This window comes from Periplaneta americana, chromosome 11, assembly GCF_040183065.1.
Source record: "Periplaneta americana isolate PAMFEO1 chromosome 11, P.americana_PAMFEO1_priV1, whole genome shotgun sequence".
Lineage (NCBI taxonomy): Eukaryota > Metazoa > Arthropoda > Insecta > Blattodea > Blattidae > Periplaneta > Periplaneta americana.
The window spans coordinates 118685046-118712017 of NC_091127.1; the positions used below are offsets into that span (position 1 = coordinate 118685046).

At 34.8% G+C, this 26972-nt stretch overlaps 1 protein-coding gene across 1 annotated transcript in view; it reads left to right on the forward strand.

The window, feature by feature from the left end:
* LOC138709280 (endochitinase-like) overlaps positions 1-25249 on the forward strand; it is a 35934-nt gene extending 10685 nt beyond the window's left edge. Inside the window, exons 2-11 of the mRNA XM_069839933.1 lie at positions 98-169; positions 2506-2675; positions 4168-4333; positions 10812-11034; positions 13740-13863; positions 17701-17898; positions 18989-19070; positions 21588-21799; positions 22474-22704; positions 25020-25249. Of these exons, the coding sequence (XP_069696034.1) occupies positions 103-169; positions 2506-2675; positions 4168-4333; positions 10812-11034; positions 13740-13863; positions 17701-17898; positions 18989-19070; positions 21588-21799; positions 22474-22704; positions 25020-25148 (1602 nt within the window). The 5' untranslated portion in view covers positions 98-102 and the 3' untranslated portion in view covers positions 25149-25249. The remainder of the gene's footprint in view (positions 1-97; positions 170-2505; positions 2676-4167; positions 4334-10811; positions 11035-13739; positions 13864-17700; positions 17899-18988; positions 19071-21587; positions 21800-22473; positions 22705-25019) is intronic.
* The last annotated feature ends 1723 nt before the right edge of the window (positions 25250-26972 follow it).

Below are 26972 nucleotides of genomic sequence, written 5' to 3' on the forward strand. Positions count from 1 at the left end.
CTCTCACTGTATAAATCTGTATATACAGTAACACGTATATTTACCATTTTAATGAAATTAATATATTAATTGTATAACTCCTTTCCTTCTCTTGCAGGGAAGATGAAGAAGTCTGGCTATCTCCTCCTGTTCGGAGCAGTGTTTCTCTCTGCAATTGTCTACACATCAGGTGAGGAAATAAAAACAACGATATTTTGAGTTTAAAAATTGTTTTGCCCATGGGCATGTCTTTCACTGCAAACCCAGCTTTCTCTAATATTTCCTATTTTCTGCCTTCCTCTTACTCTCTGCATATGATCCATGTATCTTAATGTCGTCTATCATCTGATATCTTCTTCTGCCCCGAATTCTTCTCCCGTTCACCATTCCTTCCAGCGCAGTTTCTTCTCAGCCAGTGACCTAACCAATTTCTTTTTCTCTTCCTGATCACTTTTAGCATTATTCTTTCTTCATCCACTCTTTCCAAAACAGCTTCATTTTTTTATTCTGTCAGTTCATTTCATACGCTCCATTCTTCTTCATATCCACATTTCAAAAGCTTCTAGTCACCTCTTTTCATTTCGCTGTAATGTCCATGTTTCCGCCTCATACAATGACATACTCCACACAAAGAACTTCCTTAGTTCTTTTTCCTGAGATCGCCAGAAGATGCTCCTTTTTCTATTAAAAGCTGCTAAATGTTATGGATCCGAAAATAAATAAATAATACATAGGAGGAACTCACAACCTATATCAATTCTAATATAATTAATGATCCATAAATATTGATCCGGAGCAGCGCTTGAACTTAAGTTCGATTCACGTTTCGACTGATTATCTTATAAGGTTTTTCCCGAGAATTTTCCCACTGTAATACAAATGCCAGGTAATCCCCTGCAAATTCTCGGCCTCATCTCGCAAAATACCATGCAGCTATCACCAGTTCCGTGGACGCTAAATAACCTATTAGTTGATACAGCTTTGTCAAATGATCTTAAAATGATCGTTCTACTATAGTGTATTAGATTTGAATACATCACAGAGAACACTATATTTAGTCACAGTTCGCTACTGAAGACGATTGACTAGCATTACAATCTAACTGTAATTGTAACAAATTAGTTATTAGAAGAGAAGAATTCGCTCTTTCGCCGGGGATCGAACCCGAGTGCTTTGTTCTACGTACCAAGCGCTCTAATCACTGAGCTATGCCGAAGTTCAATCCACAGCACAGGATCGAATCCCTCTTCTCTAGTGTTTTTTCCTTTGTGGCCTGAGGACAGGGATTGGATCCGGTGCCGTGGATTAAACTTCTGCGTACCTCAGTGGTTAGAGCGCTGGTACGTAGAACCAAGGATTCGGGTTAGATCCCCGACGCCGGAGCGAATTTTTCTCCTCTAATAACAATTGTTACCATAACAGATATATTCTGTAGGACCAAAAAATTAATTATTAAGTAGCAAGTTCTTTTTAATATTTATATACATCGGGCTCTTAACCTATGATACAAGAAATGCTCTGAAATGGGTATTCCCATAGAAGATAAAACACTACATTCATAACTATTCGCCGATGACCAGGTGATATTTGCGGGGGATGAAGATGATATGATATGATATATATGGTAAATAAACTAATGGAAGAATATAGAAAATGGGGACTAAACATAAATCTACAGAAAACAGAATATATGTGTTTAGGAAAAGATGTGGGTGACCTCATACTTGAAACAGGAAAAATTAAAAAATGTGAATCCTTTACATATCTTGGATCAATAATCACAAATATAGGTACATGTGAGAGAGACATTCAAAATAAAATTGCTTTGGCAAAAAATGCTACCAAGACTTTGCATGGAATAATCTGGAATGAAAATATTACAAAAGAAACTAAAATTAAAATCTACAAGAGTATAATACAGAATATTTTATCATATGGAAGTGAAACTTGGTCCATGACAGAACTACAAAAAAAAAAAAAAAAACAAAATTAGAACAGTTGAATTCGACTATCTTAGGAGAAGTCTTCAAAAAACAAGACAGGATAAAATTAGAAATGAACTCCTTTGGAAAGAAATGAACGTCACCACATCTGTTGTTAAGAGAATAGAAAATCAAACTCTGAAATGGTATGGACATGTACAAAGAATGGGGAACGAAAGATGGCCAAAAAATATATATCAATGGTCACTCCCAGGAAAAAATAAACGTGGTAGACCAAAATTGAAATGGAAAACCCATGTCAGAGCAATAATGGACGACAGGAATTTGGAAGAAGGAGATTGGAAAGATAGATATATATGGAAACTGAAGACGGCGAACCTATAAGTGGGAAAAAGCCGAAGAAGAAGAAGAAGAAGAAGAAGAAGAGGAAGAAGAAGAAGAAGAAACAAATTAGGCCTAACTGTAATAATATTTAGACAACCGTATGTGGCGCTGGATGCTGCTTCTTGGCAACACTGCGAGGGACCTTCAAGGACGTTCTCCTGGTGATTTCTCTATATCTCTTTTGTGTGCATTTTCGCAGGTGACAAGCCTTCTCGAGTGGTGTGTTACTTCAGCAACTGGGCCATCTACCGACCGGGAGTTGGGAGTTACAAGATCGAGGACGTCCCTGGGGACCTCTGCACGCACGTTATCTATTCCTTCATCGGCGTCAGTAATGTGACATGGGAGGTGCTGGTCATCGACCCTGAGGTCAGTACACACCTGCGATTACGATCGTCAATTAACAGACATCTATATACTGTGGTGGCGATCAGGCGTGCTAATGGGCTTCCCTAATGAGCGTCTTGGGGATGTGTTAAGTGTATGTATAATGAATAAGGGAGGCATTAAAGATTTCACTGACAAAGAGAATACTCAAACGTAAATACACAGATAGAGTGTAAGAAATCCTCTGCATGCAGAACCAATTTCTGTTCAAATCAAGTGACAAAGTGGGAGAATATTTCACCCGATGCTAGTAGTGAAATTTCTTCACCTTCTTAATTTTTTCTTTCTCCTTCATTTTTCTCATCCAATATATCTTCTCTTCCTTCTCTCTTGCTTCCGCTTAATTTAATCTATCTTCTTATTCACTTCTTCCCCTTCACCCCTTATTTTTTTAAGCTTCTCGCCTTATTTTTCATCTTCTCTCTCTATCATTGCTTTTGTTTGTCATTTAGGTTCTTTAAATTATACAGTCTCCTAATATTCTCACTTTTATTGTGCCACTGTTTCTTCTGTTAGAATAAAACAACATGCCAATCACGATTAAATAAGGCTTAATTGAAGAGTTCAGAACCATAGTGGGCCAAGCGCCATTTACTAAAATCGTAGAAAACAAGAGTTAAAATGAAATTATTACCATAATTCAATGAAAACATAAGCAAGTAATATAAAGTATACGCATTCAAACTAAATGATGTGTCAATCTTCATTAAATTATGGTAATCACTTAACTTTAAGGGGAGAGGATGGTATTTTTTAAAACTTTTTTCCTATTTGGTGTAAAATATTAATTTTTTGTATGTAGAGAGCTCATAGCTTTGGCAACTCAACCAAATAAAAATATTTTGAAAAAATATACCCAATGCAGGATTGTACTAAAACCGATATATTTAAACCGTTTTTAAACGTATATTCAAAAAGTTTTTTGCAATGTATTTGAAAAAGCATGTTATACAAACTGTCTGTAACAGAATTTTTATATTAGTCCCTACGTTCGTAAAATAAACAATTAAAATTTAATAACAATTTTCTTATATCCTTTCTTGCAAACAAACCGACGTATTTTTAAAACGAAATCAATTAACAATTCTGTTACAGAGAAAAGTTTCCTAATAGTCTAAAGAATGTGTGTCCTAAATTTCATTCATGTATTTTTAATAGTTCAGAAATTATATCCATTTTTGTCTGGCAATGTAGCAAAAAAAATGAAGTTACCGGAAGCCGATAAAAGCGGGCGTGTCATTTAAAAATCCATAGCGCAGGAAGTTTAAAAATGACGTCTCAACATCCGATAAGGGCACAAATACCCACAAAATGTTATGCAATGCATTCCACACATATCAAAGGATATTTTAAAGAAAAAAATTATAGCCTATATACAAGAAAGTACGTGTACTACATCGAGTTTTGCCAAAGTACAATATTGTAAATTTTGTCTCAAGTTTGACTATGAAGAACTGTTTTCATTATTGAACAGGTGGACGAGGAGATGACGGGCTTCGCTAACTTCACGGCGCTGAAGCAGAAGTTCCCTGGACTGAAGACACAGGTGGCCGTGGGAGGCTGGGCCGAGGGCGGTCGCAAGTACTCCGGCCTGGTGTCCGTCAAGGAGCGCCGAGATTCCTTCATCGCCAGTGTCGTCGGTAAGCGATCAGACAAAGCTTGATAAGAGTGTCAGCACAGTCAAGTATATACAGTCTCGAAGCTTGGGGTGATTTTTTTGCATTTCTCGCGATAGTTGCTGGTCGCTTGGAGCGCTGTGTGTACTAGGAACAATCGACTGTGTCACTGCCATCGTGATCTAATACAGGCCGTAAGGCAGACCATGTGACTCGCTTAACCCGATCACGAAGGGGGGCGTTTCAACCATATAAATTAATTGGAATGCATAAAGAGTAACATATATTTCTCTAAAATGTAGTGTAATTGCATTAATAAAATGTAAAACAATGATTAGGAGACATTTCAGACATAATCCTTGCGAGTTAAGGTGCAATATTATTTTTGGTGTGAAAATTACGTTGTTCGTATGTGTAATAGATCTACCTGCCTTTATTTCGATTAAATATTGCGAAATTATTGTACATTCATTTATGCACGATTCAATAATTTTCAGTTGCACCGCACAAATATTTAGATATGTTGAAATTATAGGTTATGTTTACTGTCCCAGTTGCCCCTTTCTGTCTAATTTTAGTGGTCTCCAATGCCCTGCCATTCATATGGAAATATTATAGGTTATGTTTACTATATCTTATATTCTTAAATTCGCAATTATACATTATAATTAAGCATAATGTCATGTATGAAACTCCGCACATTCAATTTGTCTGTATTTTAATACTACAATTGAGTATTGAATTATTGTATTTATCTACTACCTAAGAGACGAAGTAACAATCGTAAGTACACTAATTTCATAAGAGTGGTATGATAAATTTTCTGTCTTTACCAAGAAAGGTAGATGTGCTATATTAAAATCACAATATAAATTCTTTTTTATTAAACCTCAAAATAGCTTCCATTCTAAACTTAAAATGTTGATGCGAAAAGATTATGTTAACATGTAAAATTCTCTTCACGTTAATATAACACAGTTTTGTAATTATTTCTGTAACATATTATGCAACAAGAAGTAAAGGGAACTTATGGACACATTACACTAAATAAAACTTAGCTATGATACGCAATAAAGTTATAATATAATAATTCACTGAGCTCCATAAACTGAAATAGAAAAGCCGAACATATATTACGACCTGGTCTAGATCGAAAAGGCATTGACTGTGCCGTATTTCGCATTGTTGTGAAAAGTTGTGTAAACTGTGAAATGTTCGTTATCGGTTGTAATAACTGTAAATGGCTAAAATACAATAATTTGAGTATTAATATGGGACAAGGAGACGTTTGTTGCTCTATAAATTCTAAGGAAAAGAGGTCAGAGTTATCCTTCCGAAAGATCCAGGAAGGTGAGTTTATAAAATATAATATATACTTTATGAAAATAATATATAAACCTTATGTATTTCGTATTTCAATAGTGGAAGGAAGGTGTTAATTTTTCAAAAGAACACGATATCAGAAGTACAATACATTTTATCGTCTGGTAGGGAAAGAGTCTGTGATGAGGAGATAGTAGCGATCCTGGTGGCTAGCAACTATCTATGGATGCATATTTCAACTGTCTATTTTTGCTTATTTAGTAAGTATTGAGCTTCGCAACTGTATACCTATACTAAACTGTGGTGTCAGCATAAAATATCCAGAACTGCTTCCTTTTAGGATGGCAGATTTTGAATCTTTCTTATACGAATTCATTTATAGTCCTGATCAACTTACTTAATACGCTAAGGGTGAAACCTAACCATTTTTGCCCTATTACTACATAATATGCTAGTGGATTATAGTGCTTTTATAGATGTCAGGTTGAATTTTATTTTACAAACTTTGTTTCGAATTTTGTGTACCGACAAATACGACAACAAGCAGTTATTTTGTAACTGTTATGTTGGCAGCAATAATCTTAGTTTACAGTATAGGAAACTGATGAATGGAAGCAACTAGCTTGTGAAATTTGAACCTAATAATTAATTAGTAATACCGATATTAATATTAATATCAATCATGATTCAGTTGTGTTGCATTGTGATTCCAATTCAACACTAAATTCAGATAAGTGTAATTAAACAAGATATAACTTATAGACTTACTTGTCATGAATGAAACATGCACGTAGCAAATGGACACATATATTTTTTTAGTGTTCAGATTTTTATTAAAATGTTCAAGAGAGGAAATGACATAGTAGCGACTTAGAAGTAATTTAAATAGGATATACTTTTCAAAGTGGTGTTCTATTTTTGGAATTCGTAATAATCATTTCACATGATCAAACTATAGATATACATTTTTAGGTTAGATCTCTTGAATTATGAATTATTTATTTACACTGGTGGAGTTAAGGCTATCAGGTCTTCTCTTCCACACCACCAAAAATACAATACAACTACAAGAAAAATTATACATCAATGCAACTAATCTACAGTAATAACGAGTGACAGAATGAATATGACATAAAAAAAACAACTGAACATACAAGTAGAAATTGAAAATAATAAAAATTAGTCTAACATATTAAATGATGCAAAAAAGCAAACAAAAAGTGAAAACATAAACAACAAATACAGACACAAAATAACAGTGTCACTCAGCATCATTATTATCAACTAAGGGAATCGTAATCTGTTTAGTCAAAGCAATGAATTTCATGTTGTCAGACAAAATATATTTTAATATATATTTCACCATACTAATCTACTAATTACTAACATAATATGCGAGAGGTCCAGGAGGAAAATATAATCTTCCATAAATTATTGAAACATTTAGAAAACACCTCCCAACATAAAGATGAGAAGTGGTAAATGAGTAAATAAGCAACACATTGTTATTGTTATTATTATTACTATTATTCTATTATTATTATTATTATTATTACTATTATTATTATTATTATTATTATTATTATTATTATTATTACAGTAGGTACGTGGCATTGTGACTTTACCGTCTTTGGTGATATCTGGTATTAGTTGGCAACACTGATTAGAGACGGCCACGTTAGCTTTTCAGGAACTACTCTTACGTGATCCTTACTATAACATAGGCCTACTATGCAAAATGAACGGGGCGGTTCGCTGAGGAGAATGAATGAATATAAGTTTCATTTATAAAGCGTAAACGACTGGGTAGACCATTGAGCCATAAGCTAACCCAACCCAGCCTAACCTAACATAGGCTGAATGCTCAGTAACAATCCCAGAAATTGATGCCGTAGCATTCTACTTAACATAACTACTTGTATGTCTACTAGTATGGTAATATTACAATCTGTAATGCTAAACTGCGTGTATTATTATTTTGTGACAGAGGGGGAAGTGATACAAGGACTAACAAGTGAACGATTTCGTAGATTGCAAGAAATTAAAAGGAAAGAGAATCTTTATGTGGCGCAGAATTGAAGAGATAGATTCAAAACTGGTCTAAGTCCAAATGACACGTTATGAGAAAATTGATAAAGATTGATCAAATAAATTTGATCCCTTCGATCCGTTTGAAAAAAAACACATGCAGACACTTAAGTTCCCCGCTATTTCATTATCTGACTCATCTCTGGTTACCACATGAACAGCTGTTTTAGTTTAAAGACAGAGTGAACCGTAAGTAATGTCTTTAATTTAAGGGAGTTATTCTTTGAGATATTTCAAACAAAAAAAGTTTATTATAATTTTGTTCGTTTTTACTTCCTTTTCAAGATACATATTTTTTATATGAAACATTTCATAGCGTGTTTTGGGAAAGCTATTGATTTAATTCCCAATATGCTCAGTCAGTTTAAGAAAGCAGTGTATTAGGATAATAAATTGTTTAAAGAAATCTAGTTTTGTCCTTTAAAAGTGCAGAATTTTGATACGAATGAATGAATGTAACTTTTCGTTCTGCAAAGGAATTTCACAATGTTACATTTGTTCGGATCAAATTTCTAACATTTAAAGGACAAAATTAAAATTCTTTCAAGCATTTATTATCATAATATACTGCTGTCTTAAATTGACTGAGTATAATGGGCATTAAATCAATGGCTTTTCCAAAACACGTTATGAAATATTTGATATAAAACTGTGTATAAGTAAAATAAATAGAGCTATATTACACAGAGAAACCTTACAGAACCTAGAGGGAATCGAAATTTGGTTCTTTTGATAAGAAGTCATTAACTACGGCTATAAAGTAGATAATAATAATAATAATAATAATAATAATAATAATAATAATAATAATAATTCTTTATTTATACTGGTAGAGTTAAGGCCATAGGGCATTCTCTTACACTCTACCAGGTCACAAAGTATACAAGCAGTTAAAATTTAACAAAAAGTTAAAAAACAGAATACTGACATATTACAATAATAATAATAATAATAATAATAATAATAATAATAATAATAATAATAATAATAATAAATAATAATAATAATGATAATAATAATAAAATCGACACTAAACAACATGAAAATAATACCATAATAGAAAAAAAAGAAAGTAAAATACATTGGAAAATAGTGAAAGCAACTCATTTAGTACAAATGGTTAATATGGAAAAACGTAAGGAAGAATATATCAAAATGGAACGTAATAAAATAATAATAAAAAAGAAAATAAATACGAAAATTAAATAAAATTCACGATAAAAAGGCTATGATAATAAATTAATCGGCTGATAAAGAGAACAAAAAGGGGATAGGAAGGGAAAACCAATATTTTTACAAAACTATGGTAGAGAAAAGGGCTTATAACTGAAAGGAATCTAATTCAAAAAGTGCAACTTTAATTTATAGACAATGTCCGACAGTCTCTGACATGTTGTGGTAGAGAATTCCAGAGATGAGCTGCAGAGACGGTGAAAGATGAAGAGTAGAAGAATGTTCTGTGTTTAGGAATGGAGAGTGTTATATCTTCTAGCTTTAAGTTTTCCTCGCTATTACTATTCTACAATTACTCCGTTACTTCATTATCACCTCGCAAACTCTAAACATTTGCTAGAGGAACGTAAACTAAGTATATTATACAAAAATCTTACAGAATTTAACGAGAATCCAATTGTGGTTTCTTTGATGAGAAGCCGTCAGTTTCATTAGTTAAAGGTGGGCTCACTTCCGTTGTTACGGTGGATATGGAAAATCCCAATTCTAGAGAAATGCTAAAAGACAAAAACATTACGAAACTTGTGCGAAGTATTCCTGCAGGCGACAGAGATGCTCAAAGCCACACCTCCACTGCTCGGGCGTAGCACGGAATTCCACTAATTCTGCAAATGCGTGACCTCCTTTCCGCCGGAGTATTAACCAGTTCCAAGTACCTGATTCGATTGTTTCTATTATATGATTATTCTATTCAAAATCTGTCTTTACACAATATTCCGAGAGTTTCGATTGTAATAGCAGGCTGACACAAGGAAAAAATTACTAAACGTTTTGGGTGTGTTCTTCACTTCAAGTGGCTGTTGTAGTCTTCGCGGACCGGAAATACTATTAGGAATTTCCTGAATAAAGTTACATTATTACTATGGAAGTTATCATACGATTTAAATACAATATTACTAAAACCTACTGAGAAATTATAATAGCAAGAGTAATAATTAATTTAACTTCCCGTTTGTGAAACAGAAGCTATCCGGAGACGATTGGATGACATAAAAATATGTCTTAATAACCCTCTTGATTATCCCTCAGAACTGTTGTGTTCTGAATTTATTTTTTTTTTAATTTTATTGGGTTATTTTACGACGCTGTATCAACATCTAGGTTATTTAGCATCTGAATGAAATGAAGGTGATAATGCCGATGAAATGAGTCCGGGATCCAGCACCGAAAGTTACCCAGCATTTGCTCGCATTGGATTGAGGGAAAACCCCGGAAAAAACCTCAACCAGGTAACTTGTCCCGACCGGGATTCGAACCCGGGCCACTTGGTTTCGCGGCCAGACGCGTCTGAATTTATAGTACAGTATTTGATGATGATCATAATAATAATAATAATAATAATAATAATAATGATGATGATGTTAAATGTTATGTTTTATTTAACGACGCTCGCAACTGCAGAGGTTATATCAGCGTCGCCGGATGTGCCGGAATTTTGTCCCGCAGGAGTTCCTTTACATGCCAGTAAATCTACTGACATAATCCTGTCGCATTTAAGCACACTTAAATGCCATCGATCTGGCTCGGGATCGAACCCGCAACCTTGGGCATAGAAGGCCAGCGCTATACCAACTCGCCAACCAGGTCGACAATAATAATGATAATAATAATAATCATCATCATCATCAGTCGCCCTCGGTAGCGTAGTTGGTATAATGCTGGCCTTCTATACTCGAGGTTGCGGGTTCGATCCCGGCCCAGGTCGATAACATTTAAGCGTGTTTAAATGCGCAGTAAATTTACTAGCATGTAAAAGAACTCCTGCGGGACAAAATTCGGCAAATGGAGAGTAAATGGTATGAATTTCTGGAAACTCGTATTCTTTGTGGCAGTATCAAGTGAGGATCGTCTGTTCCAGCCTTTTTGAAGAAGTATGGGTTCGACGGCTTCGATCTGGACTGGGAGTACCCCGGAGCCACCGACAGAGGCGGCACCATGGCCGACAAAAACAACTTCTTCTACTTCGTGGAGGAGCTGAGGAGAGCTTTCGACAAGGAGGGCAAAGGATGGGAGATCACGATGGCTGTGCCCCTTGCCAAGTTCCGTCTGCAGGAAGGCTACCACGTGCCTGAGCTCTGCGAGTGAGTAGACCTACCACCATTACTGTCCTCTCATTCACATCAATAATCCCTCTTATTTCGTACCTTTTTTTCAGATCTCGTTTTCTCTGTTTATTCTCTTTTTCTCAATTCATTTTCCCTATCGTTCCACTTGTTATCCTTTATTTCTTTTTCTTTTTCTGTCCGTTTTCCCTTTCTTTTCTGTTCTCCTTTACAAATTGTCTTGTTTGCAACTCAGTCCCCTTTCTGTCCTCTTCCTCCCTCGTCTTCTCTTTCACCATCCTTTTCTTTTCCAACTTATTCTCTTATTTCCCTCTTTATTTCGCATCTTCTAATGTCCCTTTTAACTTTTTTCTCTGATCTTCTCGTCTCACTTTCTATTTCTGCTTTTTATCTCTCCTTTGGCTTGTCATATATGTTGCCGTCCCTTTTTCTTCTCGTTAGCTCTTTCCTCCGCTCCCTTATTCCTTCTCATTTTCGTCTTTTATTTATTCCTTTCTTTATTATGCTCTCTCTTTTTCTCTACTTTTTCATACAAGAACTATTTCTCGTCTTCTTTCTGTTTTCCTTACTTTCTGTTTTTAATTCCACTCTTTCCCCTTCTTTATTTCCTTTTGCTCTTCTTCTTGTCTTAAGAGGTATGCTCCATTTTCACCGCATGTCCAGTGAGTATTTAGGCTACTGTTGTGAATATCTAATGTCGGTTGCAAATCCTATAAAACTGAAGACGGAATCGAATAAAGCCAATTCCTTTAATTTTGTTAGAAAGATAATAATAATAATAATAATAATAATAATAATAATAATAATAATAATAATAATAATAATAATAATGTAACTAGCGAAAAACGCTTTCTAAGATCATTTAATAATAATAATAATAATAATAATAATAATAATAATAATAATAGTAATAGTAATAACAATCATCATCATTGATGTATATATTTCTTTAATTTTCAATCCGTAATTTTCTGTTAAGGTATAAGATGAAAGAAGTACTCAGTAAAAATTACTTTGAAAAATAAATGTAAAGCAAGCATCACATTAAAATAATTTCTCTATATACGAAAGTTATGTAAAAAGCTAGCGATAAGTAAAAGCGTCTGAGATGTTCAAGTACTGACCTTCTTAATAAATGTGCCGAAGAGACCGACGATGTTGAACATTGAGTTCATTGACATTCTCTTCAATTATTCCAGTTTTTGCGTTGTACAATTCAAGTTCACGTGATATAAAGCCACTCAGCCGCTTAATCAACGCAAATCAGCAGTAATTCACTGTTACACAGATATATTCTGTCAATACTTCCACTTTCACCATTCACATCATAATCAGCATTCATCACCAATATCATCACCACTTTCTCGATCGTTATCACTACCACTGTCACCAATATTGTCATCACTATTAACACTACCACCATCACCAACGTCAGTATCATCTCCATCAACACACCACTATCGTCATCATCATGATAACCAAGCAGTGAGCACCATAATTCAAGACCTACATTACATATACAGGGTGTTAAAAAAGTATCCAATATTTCAGAATGCATCAAAACAAGAAAAAATGTCTAATAAACATAGATCCTACAACATATACTTTCTAAGATCTGAACACTTGTTCATAGGAGGTGCTCAATGTGACGTCCATTCATGGCAATGCATTCCTCTGTCCTCCGGCGTAAGGAATCACGCACTCTTTGAAATTGACCTGGTTGTTCTTCATAACCAAAAATCCAGGGGATTTAGGTTTGGGGAACGAGCAGGCCAAGGTGTGGGACCTCCCCAATCAATCCAGCGGTCCTGAAATGTCAGCGTCAGGTGTTCACGCTCATTGCTGAAAAAATGTGCTGGAGTGCCATCATGCATGAACCACATCTGTAGTCTTTGCTGACATGGCATATACTTAAGTAAGGTAGGCACTACGTTAATAAGAAAATCCTGATAACGAGTCCCAGTTAATCTCTGTGGTAGCACGTATGGCCCTTAATGTATTGCCAAGAACACATGCCAATACGTTGATTGAGAATCGCTGCTGATGCCTTGTTTCTTCAAGTGTATGGGAATTGAAGGCTCAGAGCCATAGTGTGCCAAGCGCCATTAATTAAAAATGAAGAAAGCAAGGTTTAAAGTTAAGTGAATACTATAGCTTAATGAAGATTGACATATCATTAAGTTTTAATATGTATACTTCATATTACTTGCTATATGTTTCCTTTGAATAATAATTACTATGGTAATAACTTCATTTTAACCCTTATTTTATACGGTTTTAGTAAATGGTGCTTGGCCCACTATGGTTCTGAACCCTTCAATTTTCATCAGCCCACACATGATGATTACGAAAATTTACAACACCATCTCTGCTAAACCTTGCCCATATCTGCAATCAAACTTTTCTTTTCAGTATTCCTTGCGATGTATCAGTATTCCATGCCAGGGGTGTCAACTACGGTATGATTATCTGGTAGTCTGCTGCATTTTAGGGCAGAAAAATGCAATGCCATAAATGGACGTCACATTGAGCACCTCCTATGAACAAGTGTTCAGATCTCAGAAAGTATGTGTTGTAGGACCTATATTTATTAGACATTATTTTCTCGTTTTGATGCATATTATCACCTCATAAAATATTGGATACTTTTTTAACACTCTGTATACAGTATATCCCTTGGAAGAAGGTAATACATAACAAAACCTTGTGACGTCACTTTTCAGGCTGACAGATGCAATCCATGTGATGTCGTACGACTTGAGAGGAAACTGGGCTGGATTTGCGGACGTACACAGCCCCTTGTACAAGAGGCCAACTGACCAATGGGCTTACGAGAAGCTCAATGTTGTAAGTAAACTCTGAACATCTACATAAGGCTAATTATTGAGGCATCTGTGCCCAAAAATATTACGTAATATATATTTAGTGAGTAGCCTATCTGTGGAGTAACACCTCTCTACTCGTACATTAGAGACTATGGAGACCCTTGTTAAAACATAATTGCGATTCAATTCTCGGAAATTCACTGATAAATTAGAATTTTTTTTTCCAACAAGTACCAGTAACTCGACTTTAGATATAGTATAGCTACTGCGTCTTAGCTGTTCGTTCTGATATATTTTAACATAGCCATTCGAATTCAAAAGGACTGCGTCAGTTAAGAATGAAGAATTATACGAGTAGGAAATATTTGCTGTTTAAATAAATTGTTTAAGAATAAATAAGCTGTTAAAGTTAAATATGTTTATGTTAGATGGAGTGGACACGTTATGCACAGTAAGTAGCACAAACCAAGAGCAATCTGCTAGTCGTGGAAGAAAAGTGTAAATGAAAAACGTCATAGATAAGGCCAATAATGAGATATATGGGTAACGAAAGTTCTCAGACTACTAAGACATAAAAAAAATCATGATAAATATATAATAACATAGAAGTTTGGCTTAATATTATTTTCTCACCGATGAATGTCCTCCATGACTACTACTACACTACTACTACTACTACTACTACTACTACTACTACTACTACTACTACTACTACTACTACTACTACTAATAATAATAATAATAATAATAATAATAACAATGAGACGTATATGGGATGCTAAAATTAAATTGGTACTTATAATGTAAACTTTCTAGCTATGCTTTGGAAAGGCTGGGATAAAATCTATCGAAATTACCTGGACAGGCAATTATTTAAGAAATACAAGTACAGTATTACTGGGAATTGCCCATATGCTGCGGAAAGTATAGGCCTATTGCACTCTCCAGAGCTTTTTTCAAGAAACTGAATATGATCTAATAATAATAATAATAATAATAATAATAATAATAATAATAATAATAATAATAACAATAATAATAAAGGGAACAACACAGAATCTTGATTGGAAAACTGTGGATCTAAATAAACAAAGCTGTAGTTTTGTTTAGCTTATTTATCATCTCTGCCAAATCATAGACTTTACTTAAAGACATTAGGTATTAATATGTCCACAATGGAGGACGGTGAAATGAGAACGATAGAGAACAATGGACGAAGTAATTATTGATATTGGAGGAGAAAAATTCGCTCCGGCGCAGGCGATCGAATCCGGGTCCTTGGTTCTACGTACCGGTGCTGTGGATTGAACTTCGGCGTAGCTCAATGGTTAGAGCGCTTGGTACGTAGAACCAAGGACCCGAGTTCGATCTCCGGTGCCGAAGCGAATTTTTCTCCTCCAATATCAATTGTTACCATAACAGGTATATTCTGTAGGATCAAAAATTTAATCTTTACGTACAATAGACGAAGTAGTCATGCTCGAAATGTCAGGAATGATGAAAGCGTATATGTCTGCGAAAATCTCGTAATCTAGTTTTGTGGCTTTACAATAATATAATAGGGAAAATAATATCTTTTGTACTTTCCATGGCGAATATCACACTGATATTTTTACATCCTGACGACCAAGTCACATTCACACATAAACGAGAATAATATTGCAATATTTAAATTCAGTAAAATATATTATGGATATGGCTTGGAATGTAATGATCTTTCATGACTGAGAGATTGTACTTGTAAGAACGAATATTATGACAGAAAATATCCCCACAGAACAGATAAACAGATTTAAATTTTAGGTATTGCTATATCACATTTCAGAAATTGTGATCAAAAAGGGAAATATTTTATTAATAAATGGCATCATCAGAAAAACTTTTAACAATAAGGCAAGGAAGCCTTAAAATGTAATAGTTCCGTCACGTACAGAATTACTCACTTTTCCATTCTTTTTTAGATTATTTTATCTGCATTGATACACAGAATACATCGCTAAAAGCGATGTGGGAAGCAAAAATAGTCTACATCATAGATGTCCAATTGTAACTCGTACAAGGTAATCCCTGGTGTAAGCAACCCACAGCGCATATTCTTTAAGGTTGTTTTTTCCTATTTTATATGGAAAGTTATTGACCTTAGCAGAGTATGCTTGACGTGCAAAATCTCCTGGTTCTATAGGCGTTTGGACATCCAGTATAGACTATGTCCTGAATCAAAATTTCTTCAAAAGCGTTAGGCTATCAATGACAGTTTTCAAGCCCTCAATTGCTGTTGAATTCGGTAGTGACTTTTGTTCTCTTTGTATATTAAATCTTAATATAAGTAGAGTTCAAAAATTCGATAGTTTTCTGCACAAAAACATAATTTTATCTTATTCCACCCCGTAGCTGGTATCTAACCTGCTCTTTATTTCGTCGTCCTTGACAATCTAAACCATGACTTTATTCTTAGCAATGAATTCACCAATAAAAATTTTAAATCACTCTCTCCATGACAACCAACACATTACCAACAATAAAATTCACACATTCATTGACTTGCCACTCTTTCGCAATTAAAATATTACAAATTCTAGGCCTAGAATTTAAAATTAAAATTAAACTAAAATTGAATTTTTCTTATATACTCTGGTTTTGATACCAGTAATGAATAAATAGGTGAGAAATAATAACCCTTGACTACACGTCGGACGCTGAACTTTGCACTCATGAATAAAATCCTACTTTACCCTCATGTAGCACGGTTTTAAAGTAAGTGTAACCCAGAGTGCTGCATTGGAGTTAAATCGCTCGCTTGAACTCGGTCGAGTGTCGCACCCTCGAGTGAGATACGATCGGTCGTGATACGCTCGTAATAAATAGAAGCACAGTACAAGGTCATCTCACCGACATGTCTTATCTTGTATGGAAGGCGGCAGATAAGATACACATATGTTTTGCTCACACGGTAAAAATAAGGCTTTATTTTCTGCGTTTATGACAAACGTTTAATGGAACAGTCAATGGAACGTACCAAAACAAGAACATGAAGTTATAAATAAAATAGTATGAAAAACTTCGATATACAGTTATTATTGCTAATTAATAATTATTCAATATTCGATACCACATATATAATATGATAAGTCCATACATAGTGTTCCGCCTATATACTGCGACAATGTAGAAACGTTTTACAAAATATTATTGATATAGCAATAGATTAATAACAATATTAGTACAGAGATAACGTCACAGAAAATATAATAAAACGAATAATCATGCTGCACAACTGTTACAGACGCAAAGATTGACACACTAATTATTAGAGATTATTATTATTATTATTATTATTATTATTATTATTATTATTATTATTATTATTATTATTACTACTAGACAACTTGATACAGTTCTTGCATTATCGTGATTGTGTTCTCCGTTTATAATAATTACATTTACATCCAATAACATCTATCAGATGTGGCAAAAATAAAATCACTCCTGTGTGGGGGAAAAAAAAAAAAAACATTTACCTATAAAATTTAGGCTATATTACATTTTAAAGCAAGTTTTGTAGTTGTACTATGGAGAGGTTAGTTAAACACTCCAAAGTTTTGAAATGATAAACATCTATGATGTTATTACACAGTTCATCACTGTAACAAAAACGAATGTCTAATGCTCGGCTTATACCTTTCGAGGATTTATCGCTCGTGACAATTTTACCCATCATGCATGTGCGCTACCTATCGGATTATGCTATGAACTACTTGGCGCTCGAGCGAAAAAGTCCGATGCAGACCTCTGGTGTAACCCATATATTATGAAGTAATTTGAACTTGCTGACGGTTCAACTGTACGATTCTGATTCCAGAACGATGGACTCCAGCTGTGGGTGGACATGGGCTGCCCTCCCGACAAGCTGGTCGTTGGAATCCCGTTCTATGGACGTACCTTCACGCTGAGTCTTGGCAACAACAACTACGACATCGGTACCTACATCAACAAGGAGGCGGGCGGCGGCGACGCCGGTCCCTACACCGGCGCCAAGGGCTTCCTCGCCTACTACGAGGTGAGAGGCACATGCGACCAAGTAGGCCTATACATTATGACAATGATGTCAAAGCAAGCGCATTTTTCTAACCTTGGCATTGTGCGCGGGCATCAAGCTCTAGGTATGGAAGGAGAAATGAGCAGCCTGTTGGATTAAGAAAATAGTGCACAAACTTTAAACGGAACGTGAAATTTTGTCGTTGTTTTTATACGGCTTCTTCCTGTAAAACAAAAGTACTAACACCAATTTCTTAATACTGCAGTTGTGTTTTAAACGTTAATAACATAATAAAAAGTTAAGAAGAAATATTCATATAAATTCCATAGTAGTACAACTATACTGTGCTAAGTGGATGAAACACATCATTCATAAAGAAAGTGATATCCCCCCCCCCCCAAAAAAAAAGAAATTCAGTATGACATGTGAGGTTGGAATTGATATTGATGGTATCTTTAGCCTTATAAAAGTAATCAATGAACTAATGAAAACAATATTATAGTACAAAGCAAAGTTACCTAGTATTGTTTATGTTTTAAGTGTAACTAATATTCTATAACAAAACTCTTATCGCATTATGCCTTTAAGGTGAAATTGGTGAGCAACTTCCTATCATCAGAATATTAAATTATTTTCTCGAAACCTGCTGAAGCTATAGAGCTGACATTTCTACAACATATAGACACATATCTTTTGCTTATGATGTAACAGTAGTTGCTTTGTTAATTCATTTCCTTAAAAACATTTTCCATGCGAATATTTTCAAAATTTGTAATACACTATCTTCAGTAATACATATTTACGGTTTATTACATTTAAGAAAACATTGTTTCAGTACCTGTAAGGCTACTAAATAAATAGGCCTATATCTGAAAATTCACTTTTCTATAAAAAAGTTGAGAAAATAATCCTTTTGAATAAAAAAAAAAGTTTTACTTACCTTTCGAAGGAAGACATACTTAGGATTCTTTGTCCGAGAAATCCATTGCCCTCGACTAGATTATAAGTTAAAGAAAGGATGGATGGAATCACCAAATTCACCGGAAAATACTTTAATTAATTAAAATAATAAATAGACAAAGCCTTACAAATATCAAACTTTCTGTTTCAGATCTGCACAGCTCTCCAAGCAAATGACAGTCAATGGGTACAAAAGTTCGATGACATTGGAAAGTGCCCTTACGCCTACCAAGGTAAGTTTCGTACACCTTAATGAATCTCAAAATTAAATAATAACTATATCGAATTTCATCAGTACAAATTTTAACATAGATATATCCGTTCTGCGAGAATTTTATCATGATTTATAAAATTAATTAATTTGTACTAAATCATATTGCAGCATCGTAACAAGGACAACAACTCCCGAAACTTATTTCCTCAAACTTGTGTACTCGAAAAGTAAATACGGGGCTTCTTATGTCACTGCTATGTGAGGCTTCTGCGACTTTCCGATCAATTTATCTCGGGAATAACCCTTGTCATCTTATTTCATTTAATACGGTTCTCCTCCAAATATTTCTTAGTACAAACATTTTCATATTTCCCAGTATTATTTTATCTGTTCCCTACCTAGTTTTCTCAGCGTGCACGATTCAACACCATTTTTCTACAACATTTGCTTTGAGAGGAGTTAGGCCTACTCATAAAATAATATCGTGTTGATAGGAAAAAATTTATATTAGCAAACTTTTTTTACTATATTGGTAATTTTAAGTTCTCTACTAGAAAAGTATTATGTGACGTATTAAATTTGATAATTTACATGAAATAATATTGAGGAATACTTAATGGAATTCGAAATAATTATGAAAGTTTGAATAAAATGTAAAATAAGTCAAAGTTTAAGATTCCATAAATATATGCAGGTAATTAGAAAAGTTGCGTTTTCCATTATTATAGAGGAAGGGCCCGAATGCAGGAGTATATTTCAGGCATAGCGGGGCCAGAGTATTATTTTTCGAGGCCAGGAGGCTTTCATTATTTTCATATCAACTTATCGTCAAATTTTGTATTTAGGAAATCATATTTTATTAATATTTTAACAATTCCATAATGGGGTCTACTCCACAGACCTAACAATTTCTTTATCTAGATTTGAACCCATGTATTTCGTCTGACATTCCATAAGATTTCTGCGGAAATGGTGATGATGATGATGATGATGATGATGATGATGATGATGATGATGATGATGATGATGATGATGACTACTATCGATTCTACCGAAATCCCAGAATCAGTGCATTTTTTTGTTTAGAAATACACCACTACTCGAAGGTTAGCACTGCAGCCTCTCGTGTTCTTATTGCTCCTTACTTTTTCATAGGATGGATGTTTAAGTCCGAATGGTCGAACTCTTGTATATAACGTGACTTAGTTAAGTGATGCTATCTTTCGATTCAGTTTAGGCCTACACGTCTTCCTTTTCAGAAGTAGTTCCATTACATTGCCCTCCACCACCCCGGAAGCATATTATGACTCTTTAAACTGTACGCCAGTCACAATACTACATCATGCCGGCACCGTTTTGAATAATGGTACTATAATGATGACAATGAATAATGAAATTGAGAATGACGGTGGAGTTACGGAGGGAAACGGGAGAATCCCGAGAAAAATTCTCAGAGAACGTGGCTGTTTTCACCATAAATACGACACCAACATCGCCGGGATTCGACTCCTGATCAGTAGTCATCGTAAGGTCTACTAACTGAAATACATTGAGAACGATATTTCTAAATCACTGAGATCATTCAATGTCAGTAATTTTATGGTATGGCAAGCCAGAAGTAATATCAATTGATCGGATGGAGAAAAATGTTGTCGGAAAAGTATGTACTGTTGTGTTTAGATAGCTTGGCCGGTTTTATGCACGAACATTTGAGTAGGGGTGATGTGGAGTGAATCAGTTGCTCAGCATATTCAGTGGGACAGAAGGGGAAAGAGGAGAACTGCAAGCATGCTGACGTAAGTTATAGCTATGTTGAAAAACATTGGTCACGTGCCTGCGCCCCATGGGCGATCACAGTTCTTTCATTCACTGCTATCTAAACACTCGTACTCAACACAACACAGTCTTATCCTTTCACTCTTCCACACACAATGAAGTAAACTACAATGTCTTTATTGGTTTCATTTCGATACAAATTTTTTTTCGCAATAGTTAGTATATTATGCATTTGCACAAGGTAAAGAAGTGAACTTTACAGGAGCTGCACAGAAACTAACCCATACACTCTTTTTTTTTCATTAGCAGTAACTAATGGACTTGCCTGGTTTACTGCGCAGAATGTTATGACAGGCCAAGCTATCTAAACACAACAGTAGTATGCATGCGATTCGGCTTGCACACATGTCAAAGAATTTACTACGTACTTCAGTCAGAAAATTCTGGATTATGGTATAGATGTTAAATTAGATTGGAGTTATTGTGAAGTTATTAGAGTTTGTGTTGATTAACAATTTAAAAGAGCCTTCATAAAACACAGTTCGTCCTCTGCTTGCTTGGATGAATAAATTATTACGGACTTCAATCAGAATCTGGCTGAACCAAAAATCCTATTTTGTTACTTACACTTTCTAATAATCATATAAAGAATTAAAGTTCTGAATTCTATAGACAAGTATACCGATAGAACGTTTCAATACATAATACAAAATATTATTTACTTTAAACTCGGAGTTCTTAAATAAACACACTGTTGCAGGCACGCAATGGGTCGGCTACGAGGACCCCAAGAGCGTCCAGATCAAGATGGACTTCATCAAGGAGAAGGGTTACTTGGGAGCTATGACCTGGGCCATCGACATGGACGACTTCCACGGCCTATGTGGTCCAAAGAACCAGCTCATCACAATCCTGAACGACAACATGAAAGGCTACGTAGTGCCCACACCTCACGTCTCTACTACTCCAAGGGTAAGTGCGAGTAACGTGACTATGTTATTATTAAAGAGTTTTTTATGTATATTTACTTGTGCTTGTGATATTAGAAAATGAATATATAGTTTACAATTCTATGAAATGTTGCATTTAAAAAAAATTCAACCAGGCAAAATAAGGAATGAAAACTTCCAGTGGATACTTTTCTTCCAAGTCGTGTTCATGAATTGCATTGCTGTTTGTGGGACTATTTTGATAGTTGAAGATGGATCCATTTGTTTGAACTATTTCCATTGCTGGTGATGAATAAGACTTCACAGAATTTCGAACATTGGTTCTACTTAAGTCTTCAGGCGAGCAAGAGAGATACAGAGAAAGAGAGAGAGAAAGAGAGTAGAGTGAAACTATATCCTGATGTTATTGTTATTATTATTATTATTATTATTATTATTATTATTATTATTATTATTATATACTCTTAAGATTATGTGTGAAAAATGAAATTGAAAACTTCGCAGGGTTTGATGAGTTACGAATCATGATTGTTTGTTATCGAATCTGTCTCGCTATGGTTCTCACTAGTTAACGTCAATTGAAAAACACATGCAATGACGCAACGTGCCTGAAGTTTGTCGTTAATGATGCTGCTGACAGTAAAGCATAACATAGGGAAATTCAAATGGTCATAAAGGCGAAAATTAATGTTGCAGCCTGAGTGGGATAGACCACCAAGCACCACACCATCCGGAGACTCGGGGACCACGAGTACAACCACCAGTACCACCACCACTACCGGTACCACCACCACCAGCTCAAAGCCACCGACTGAGGACCCAGGCACGGGTACCAACTCCACACCGACTACCCCAACCACCCCCAGTTCCACTATCGACTGCAGTAATGCCAATGCCGACTTCCTTCCAGCTCCCGAATGTAACAAGGTAGGAAGAATTGCTACGTTATGAGAAGTAATGTTGTCAGAACTAAGAAAGCAGATACTAAGCAGAACAGAACAATAACCCGGAAAGCGGGACAAATTCAATTGTAATTAGTCACTTAATAGATATGGGAAGAAAGATTATTTAAATCTTGAAACTTCAGTTACTCATAATCAATTAACAGTGAAAGTTCTTTGTCATTTTGTTTCACTACCTGATTATACAGAATGGAACGGGAACGATGCACCAAAATGTAAAAGGTTATTCTACATGTTAAATATAAAAAAAAAAAAGCTTTTATTACACTTTTCCTTCGATGAAGAACCGTTAAGCAGGAAAAAAATAGTCTTTGCCCAATGTTTGTAGCGCTCTATTCCGGTAATGACTTGAGAGAAATGGTTGATTGCTATACAACAAGATAGGTAAAAATAATCTGAACAGTTAATTTGTTGAATCTTTTTTTTATTAAATCGTTTAGCCATGAATTTAAATTGAATAATTGCGAAAAAAAAAAGTTAAAATAAATCTTGGAACGTAGCGCACTATCGAGTGCATTGACTGATTACAGCAGAGGGGGAGAGGAAGGTAAGGAGTGCAGGCCGCGTTTGCGAGAGTTATTGCAGTAGCCGTGATGTTGTCAAATGCTTCTTAGAAACATAACGATTTCCTCTAAAACGGTGGATGTTAGAGAAAAAAACTTATTTAGAGTTTTTTAAATCTCTCCTCATGATCAATTTATTACCAGTTTCATTTTGATGCAGAAGTTACCATCCACCCTGTGTAATGAGAAGATAAATTTATTATTTTGTGGAAATTCAATTGCAAATTTAAAGAGAATAATTTTCAGTATTTCGTATCATAAAAAAAGGTTATTGAAACATCATTAGTGTATTCGTTATTTATCCGTTTGTTTTCTTCTACAATTATCACATTATATAGACATACTTATCCATACACCCCCACCCATCCATCCATCCATCCATCCATCCATGCACCCACTTATTTATTTATTTATTTATTTATTTATTTATTTATTTATTTATTTATTTATTTATTTATTTATTTATACTGGTGCAGTTAAGGCCATAGAGCCTTCTTTTACGCTCCGCTAGGACACAAATACATAATACAGTATAAGATAGGCTTATTCAAAAAGATAAATTAAACGAAGCGTGAAAACATATTACAAAGTATCACACACAATAAAAAAAAGGTAAAATACATATCTATTATCTGGATTACACCATAAGTAATTCAATCAATAGGCCTACAAATAGTTAGGAGGGGAAACAAGAAAAATACCACAAATGGAATGTAATAAAATAATAAAAATGAAAATATGAATAAAAATTGCAATAGATAAATTAATCTGGCGATCAAGGGAGTGTAGTGATAGTCAGACGACGGTTTCTGGAGATTTTTCATGGATAATGTGCCGATTATCTGCGATTTCCCTTTTCAGTATGATACATTATCATAATCATTACAGTACAGATGTTTAGGCATTTATAATACTTAAAATAGACAGCCAAGAAAGAAACATAATATATTTTATCAGACAAAATGCGATATTCACGCAACACACGCTGATATTATTTTCTCATTATCACAAAGTTCACGTTTAGATTTTCTGATATCGGATAGAACAGTTTTCATCAATGAAAAATATCGATCTAAATCAATTGACGTAACTGGAGCTTGTTTGAAGCAAGCCATTGTAGACGGACTTCTGTCTGCCACAATTCATGTACTGTAGTATCACATTAAATTATTTTGCAGATTTGTTTAAATCCCTGTAAGCCAGAGTTTAGAGCATTTGGGTGGTCGGAAGAGATTTTAATCGTACTGGTATTTCCGCCTGAATAATAAAATAAGTACTGTAAAGAGTTAGAACTGTCGAATGATTAATATTAAACTTGCACATTAGAATGGTAAATTGAAGGCAATTAAAATGTTGATTTTAAGAATAACTTTAAAAAGTAAATAAATAAGTAAATAAATAATAAGAAAATAAATAAATAGATAAATAAATATATAGATAAATAAATATATATTTAAATCCTTAGGTAGGTAGATACGTAGATAGATAAATACATAGATAAATACATATATAAACAAATAAATAAATAATAAAAGGCAGCAAAAGAAAAAATATGCAAAATAAAAAGTGATCCTATCATTCCTAAATACATCGAAACGCATTTAGATCTATACAACTTTTATATATGTAATTCTAGAAATAGGATCCATTTTGCCAAACATCCGGGCTCTAGTTATTATTCTGATTCTGTATGTCTTTTCTTTGTATTCTGTTTTAGTACTATCGCTGTGTGTATGGTGATCCAGTCCTCTTCACGTGTGAACCCGGAACAGTGTTCAACATAGAGAAGAATATCTGCGACTGGCCAGAGAATGCGAACCGCACGGACTGCGAAAACGAGGCGTGATGCTGCATACGCAATGCTAGTGTTTCCATAGTGATGCAATAACACAGACCTCTGTGAATGTACAGTCTATGCTTTAATAAATTATCAATGCCATTCAAGCACTATGTGTTCAGACTCAATTGTAACTCCAATTCTGATATTGTGAATAGATAACTTTTTACTGCTAATCCCAGAGAATATCATACAAGAATGCAATATAATATTGAATTAGGACATTTTCTTTCGGGTGGAGACATAAATTCATGAGAAATAGTGAAGAATCAATGATGTATTATAAAACAAATTAATTTATTGAAAGATGAAATAATGTAGTCAGAAGAAGAATATATTGACCATGTTTTGTGTGTGAGCATACAACAAATAAATTATTGTCAAACTATAAATAAATCTATTGAAGAATGTGTACTACAATCCACATGGGTGGATCACGTTTGCGCCAATTATTGTTTATAAAGTCTATCATAAGCGTCAATATTGATATAACTAAAGCGCCAACAATAAATTAAATGAAATGGTCCGTAAGAAAGATTTGGCAACATCGCTACAAACGAAGTTGTGCCATCTATAGTGCGAGAAAGTTAAAATAAATTTATCGAAAAATACGTGTAAAGCCCGGTTCAGACGGTGCTTGTTTCCGTGATGGATTCCAAGGTGGCTGCGCTGATGGCTGCCCTGCGTGCTCACTTGTTGCAAGTAATGCACTCTGGTGGCTGCTTTGGTGGATTTCGAGGGTAGGGTTCTTGCTATTTTTCGTGTTGGTTTGCAGGCTGGAAGCAAAGATGATCAAATAGTGGGTTATTTTACGACGCTTTATCAACATCTCAGGTTATTTAGAGTCTAAATGAGCTGCAGATGATAATGCCGGTGAAATGAGTCCTGGGTCCAGCCCCGAAAGTTACTCAGCATATGCTCGTATTGGATTGAGGAAAAACTCCGGAAAAACTTCAACCAGATAACTTACCGCGACCGGAAAGCGAACCCGGACCACCTGGTTTCGCGGCCAGACGCGCTAACCGTTACTCCACAGGTGTGGACATGGCCATATAGTATCACCACTGAAACCATGTCACCATGTTCGTTGTTTTCCAACTAAACCTGTTTTTTTTTCTATATTCTTTAGTTTCTAAGAAACAGCAATTAAATTTCGGACTTTAGCTGTTTTGCACTTAATAGCTTAATTACTTTATTACGACATTTACTATTGTTAATGTAGAATTTTAGTTGTTTTCCACTCACGGTTTAGTTTCTTTTTGACCATGAGTGTTGGCAACAGATGAAACAGCAGATGATTTTCCAATTTTAACTGTGAAAAGAGAACAACAATCATCACCGTAGCCAACACGGGAGCCAGCACCGTACCCACTACGGCACCCAGCTTGCTAGCCAGCAAGGAAACACGCAAGAAAACAAGCACCGTCTGAACCGGGCTTAATAGGCGGTGGTGAAATACTATGAAGGCGTATTTATAAAGCTTGTCCGAATAAAATTTTAACTAACGATAAAATCATAGATATTTTAAATTAGTTTGGAAATCATATACCGTACATGAAGTATTTATTGAACGTTTAGGTACTGGATAGCCATGTTTTACGAAATACTTGTAAGCGTAAAGCAGAGCACAGTTTAAATGAGAAACCCAATAAGTTAATACGACAGGAGTTAAGTGTGATAGAAAATGCTTGGTTGAATTCGACAGCTATTTTGAATGTTCGAATGGCTATACTCCTCGGTGTTTGAGTATAGTATACTATACTTCAACGTGCATTTAGTTTCAAATTTTCCACTAGGTGGAATCGTTATCTATCACTTCTTTTCTGTGCTTGT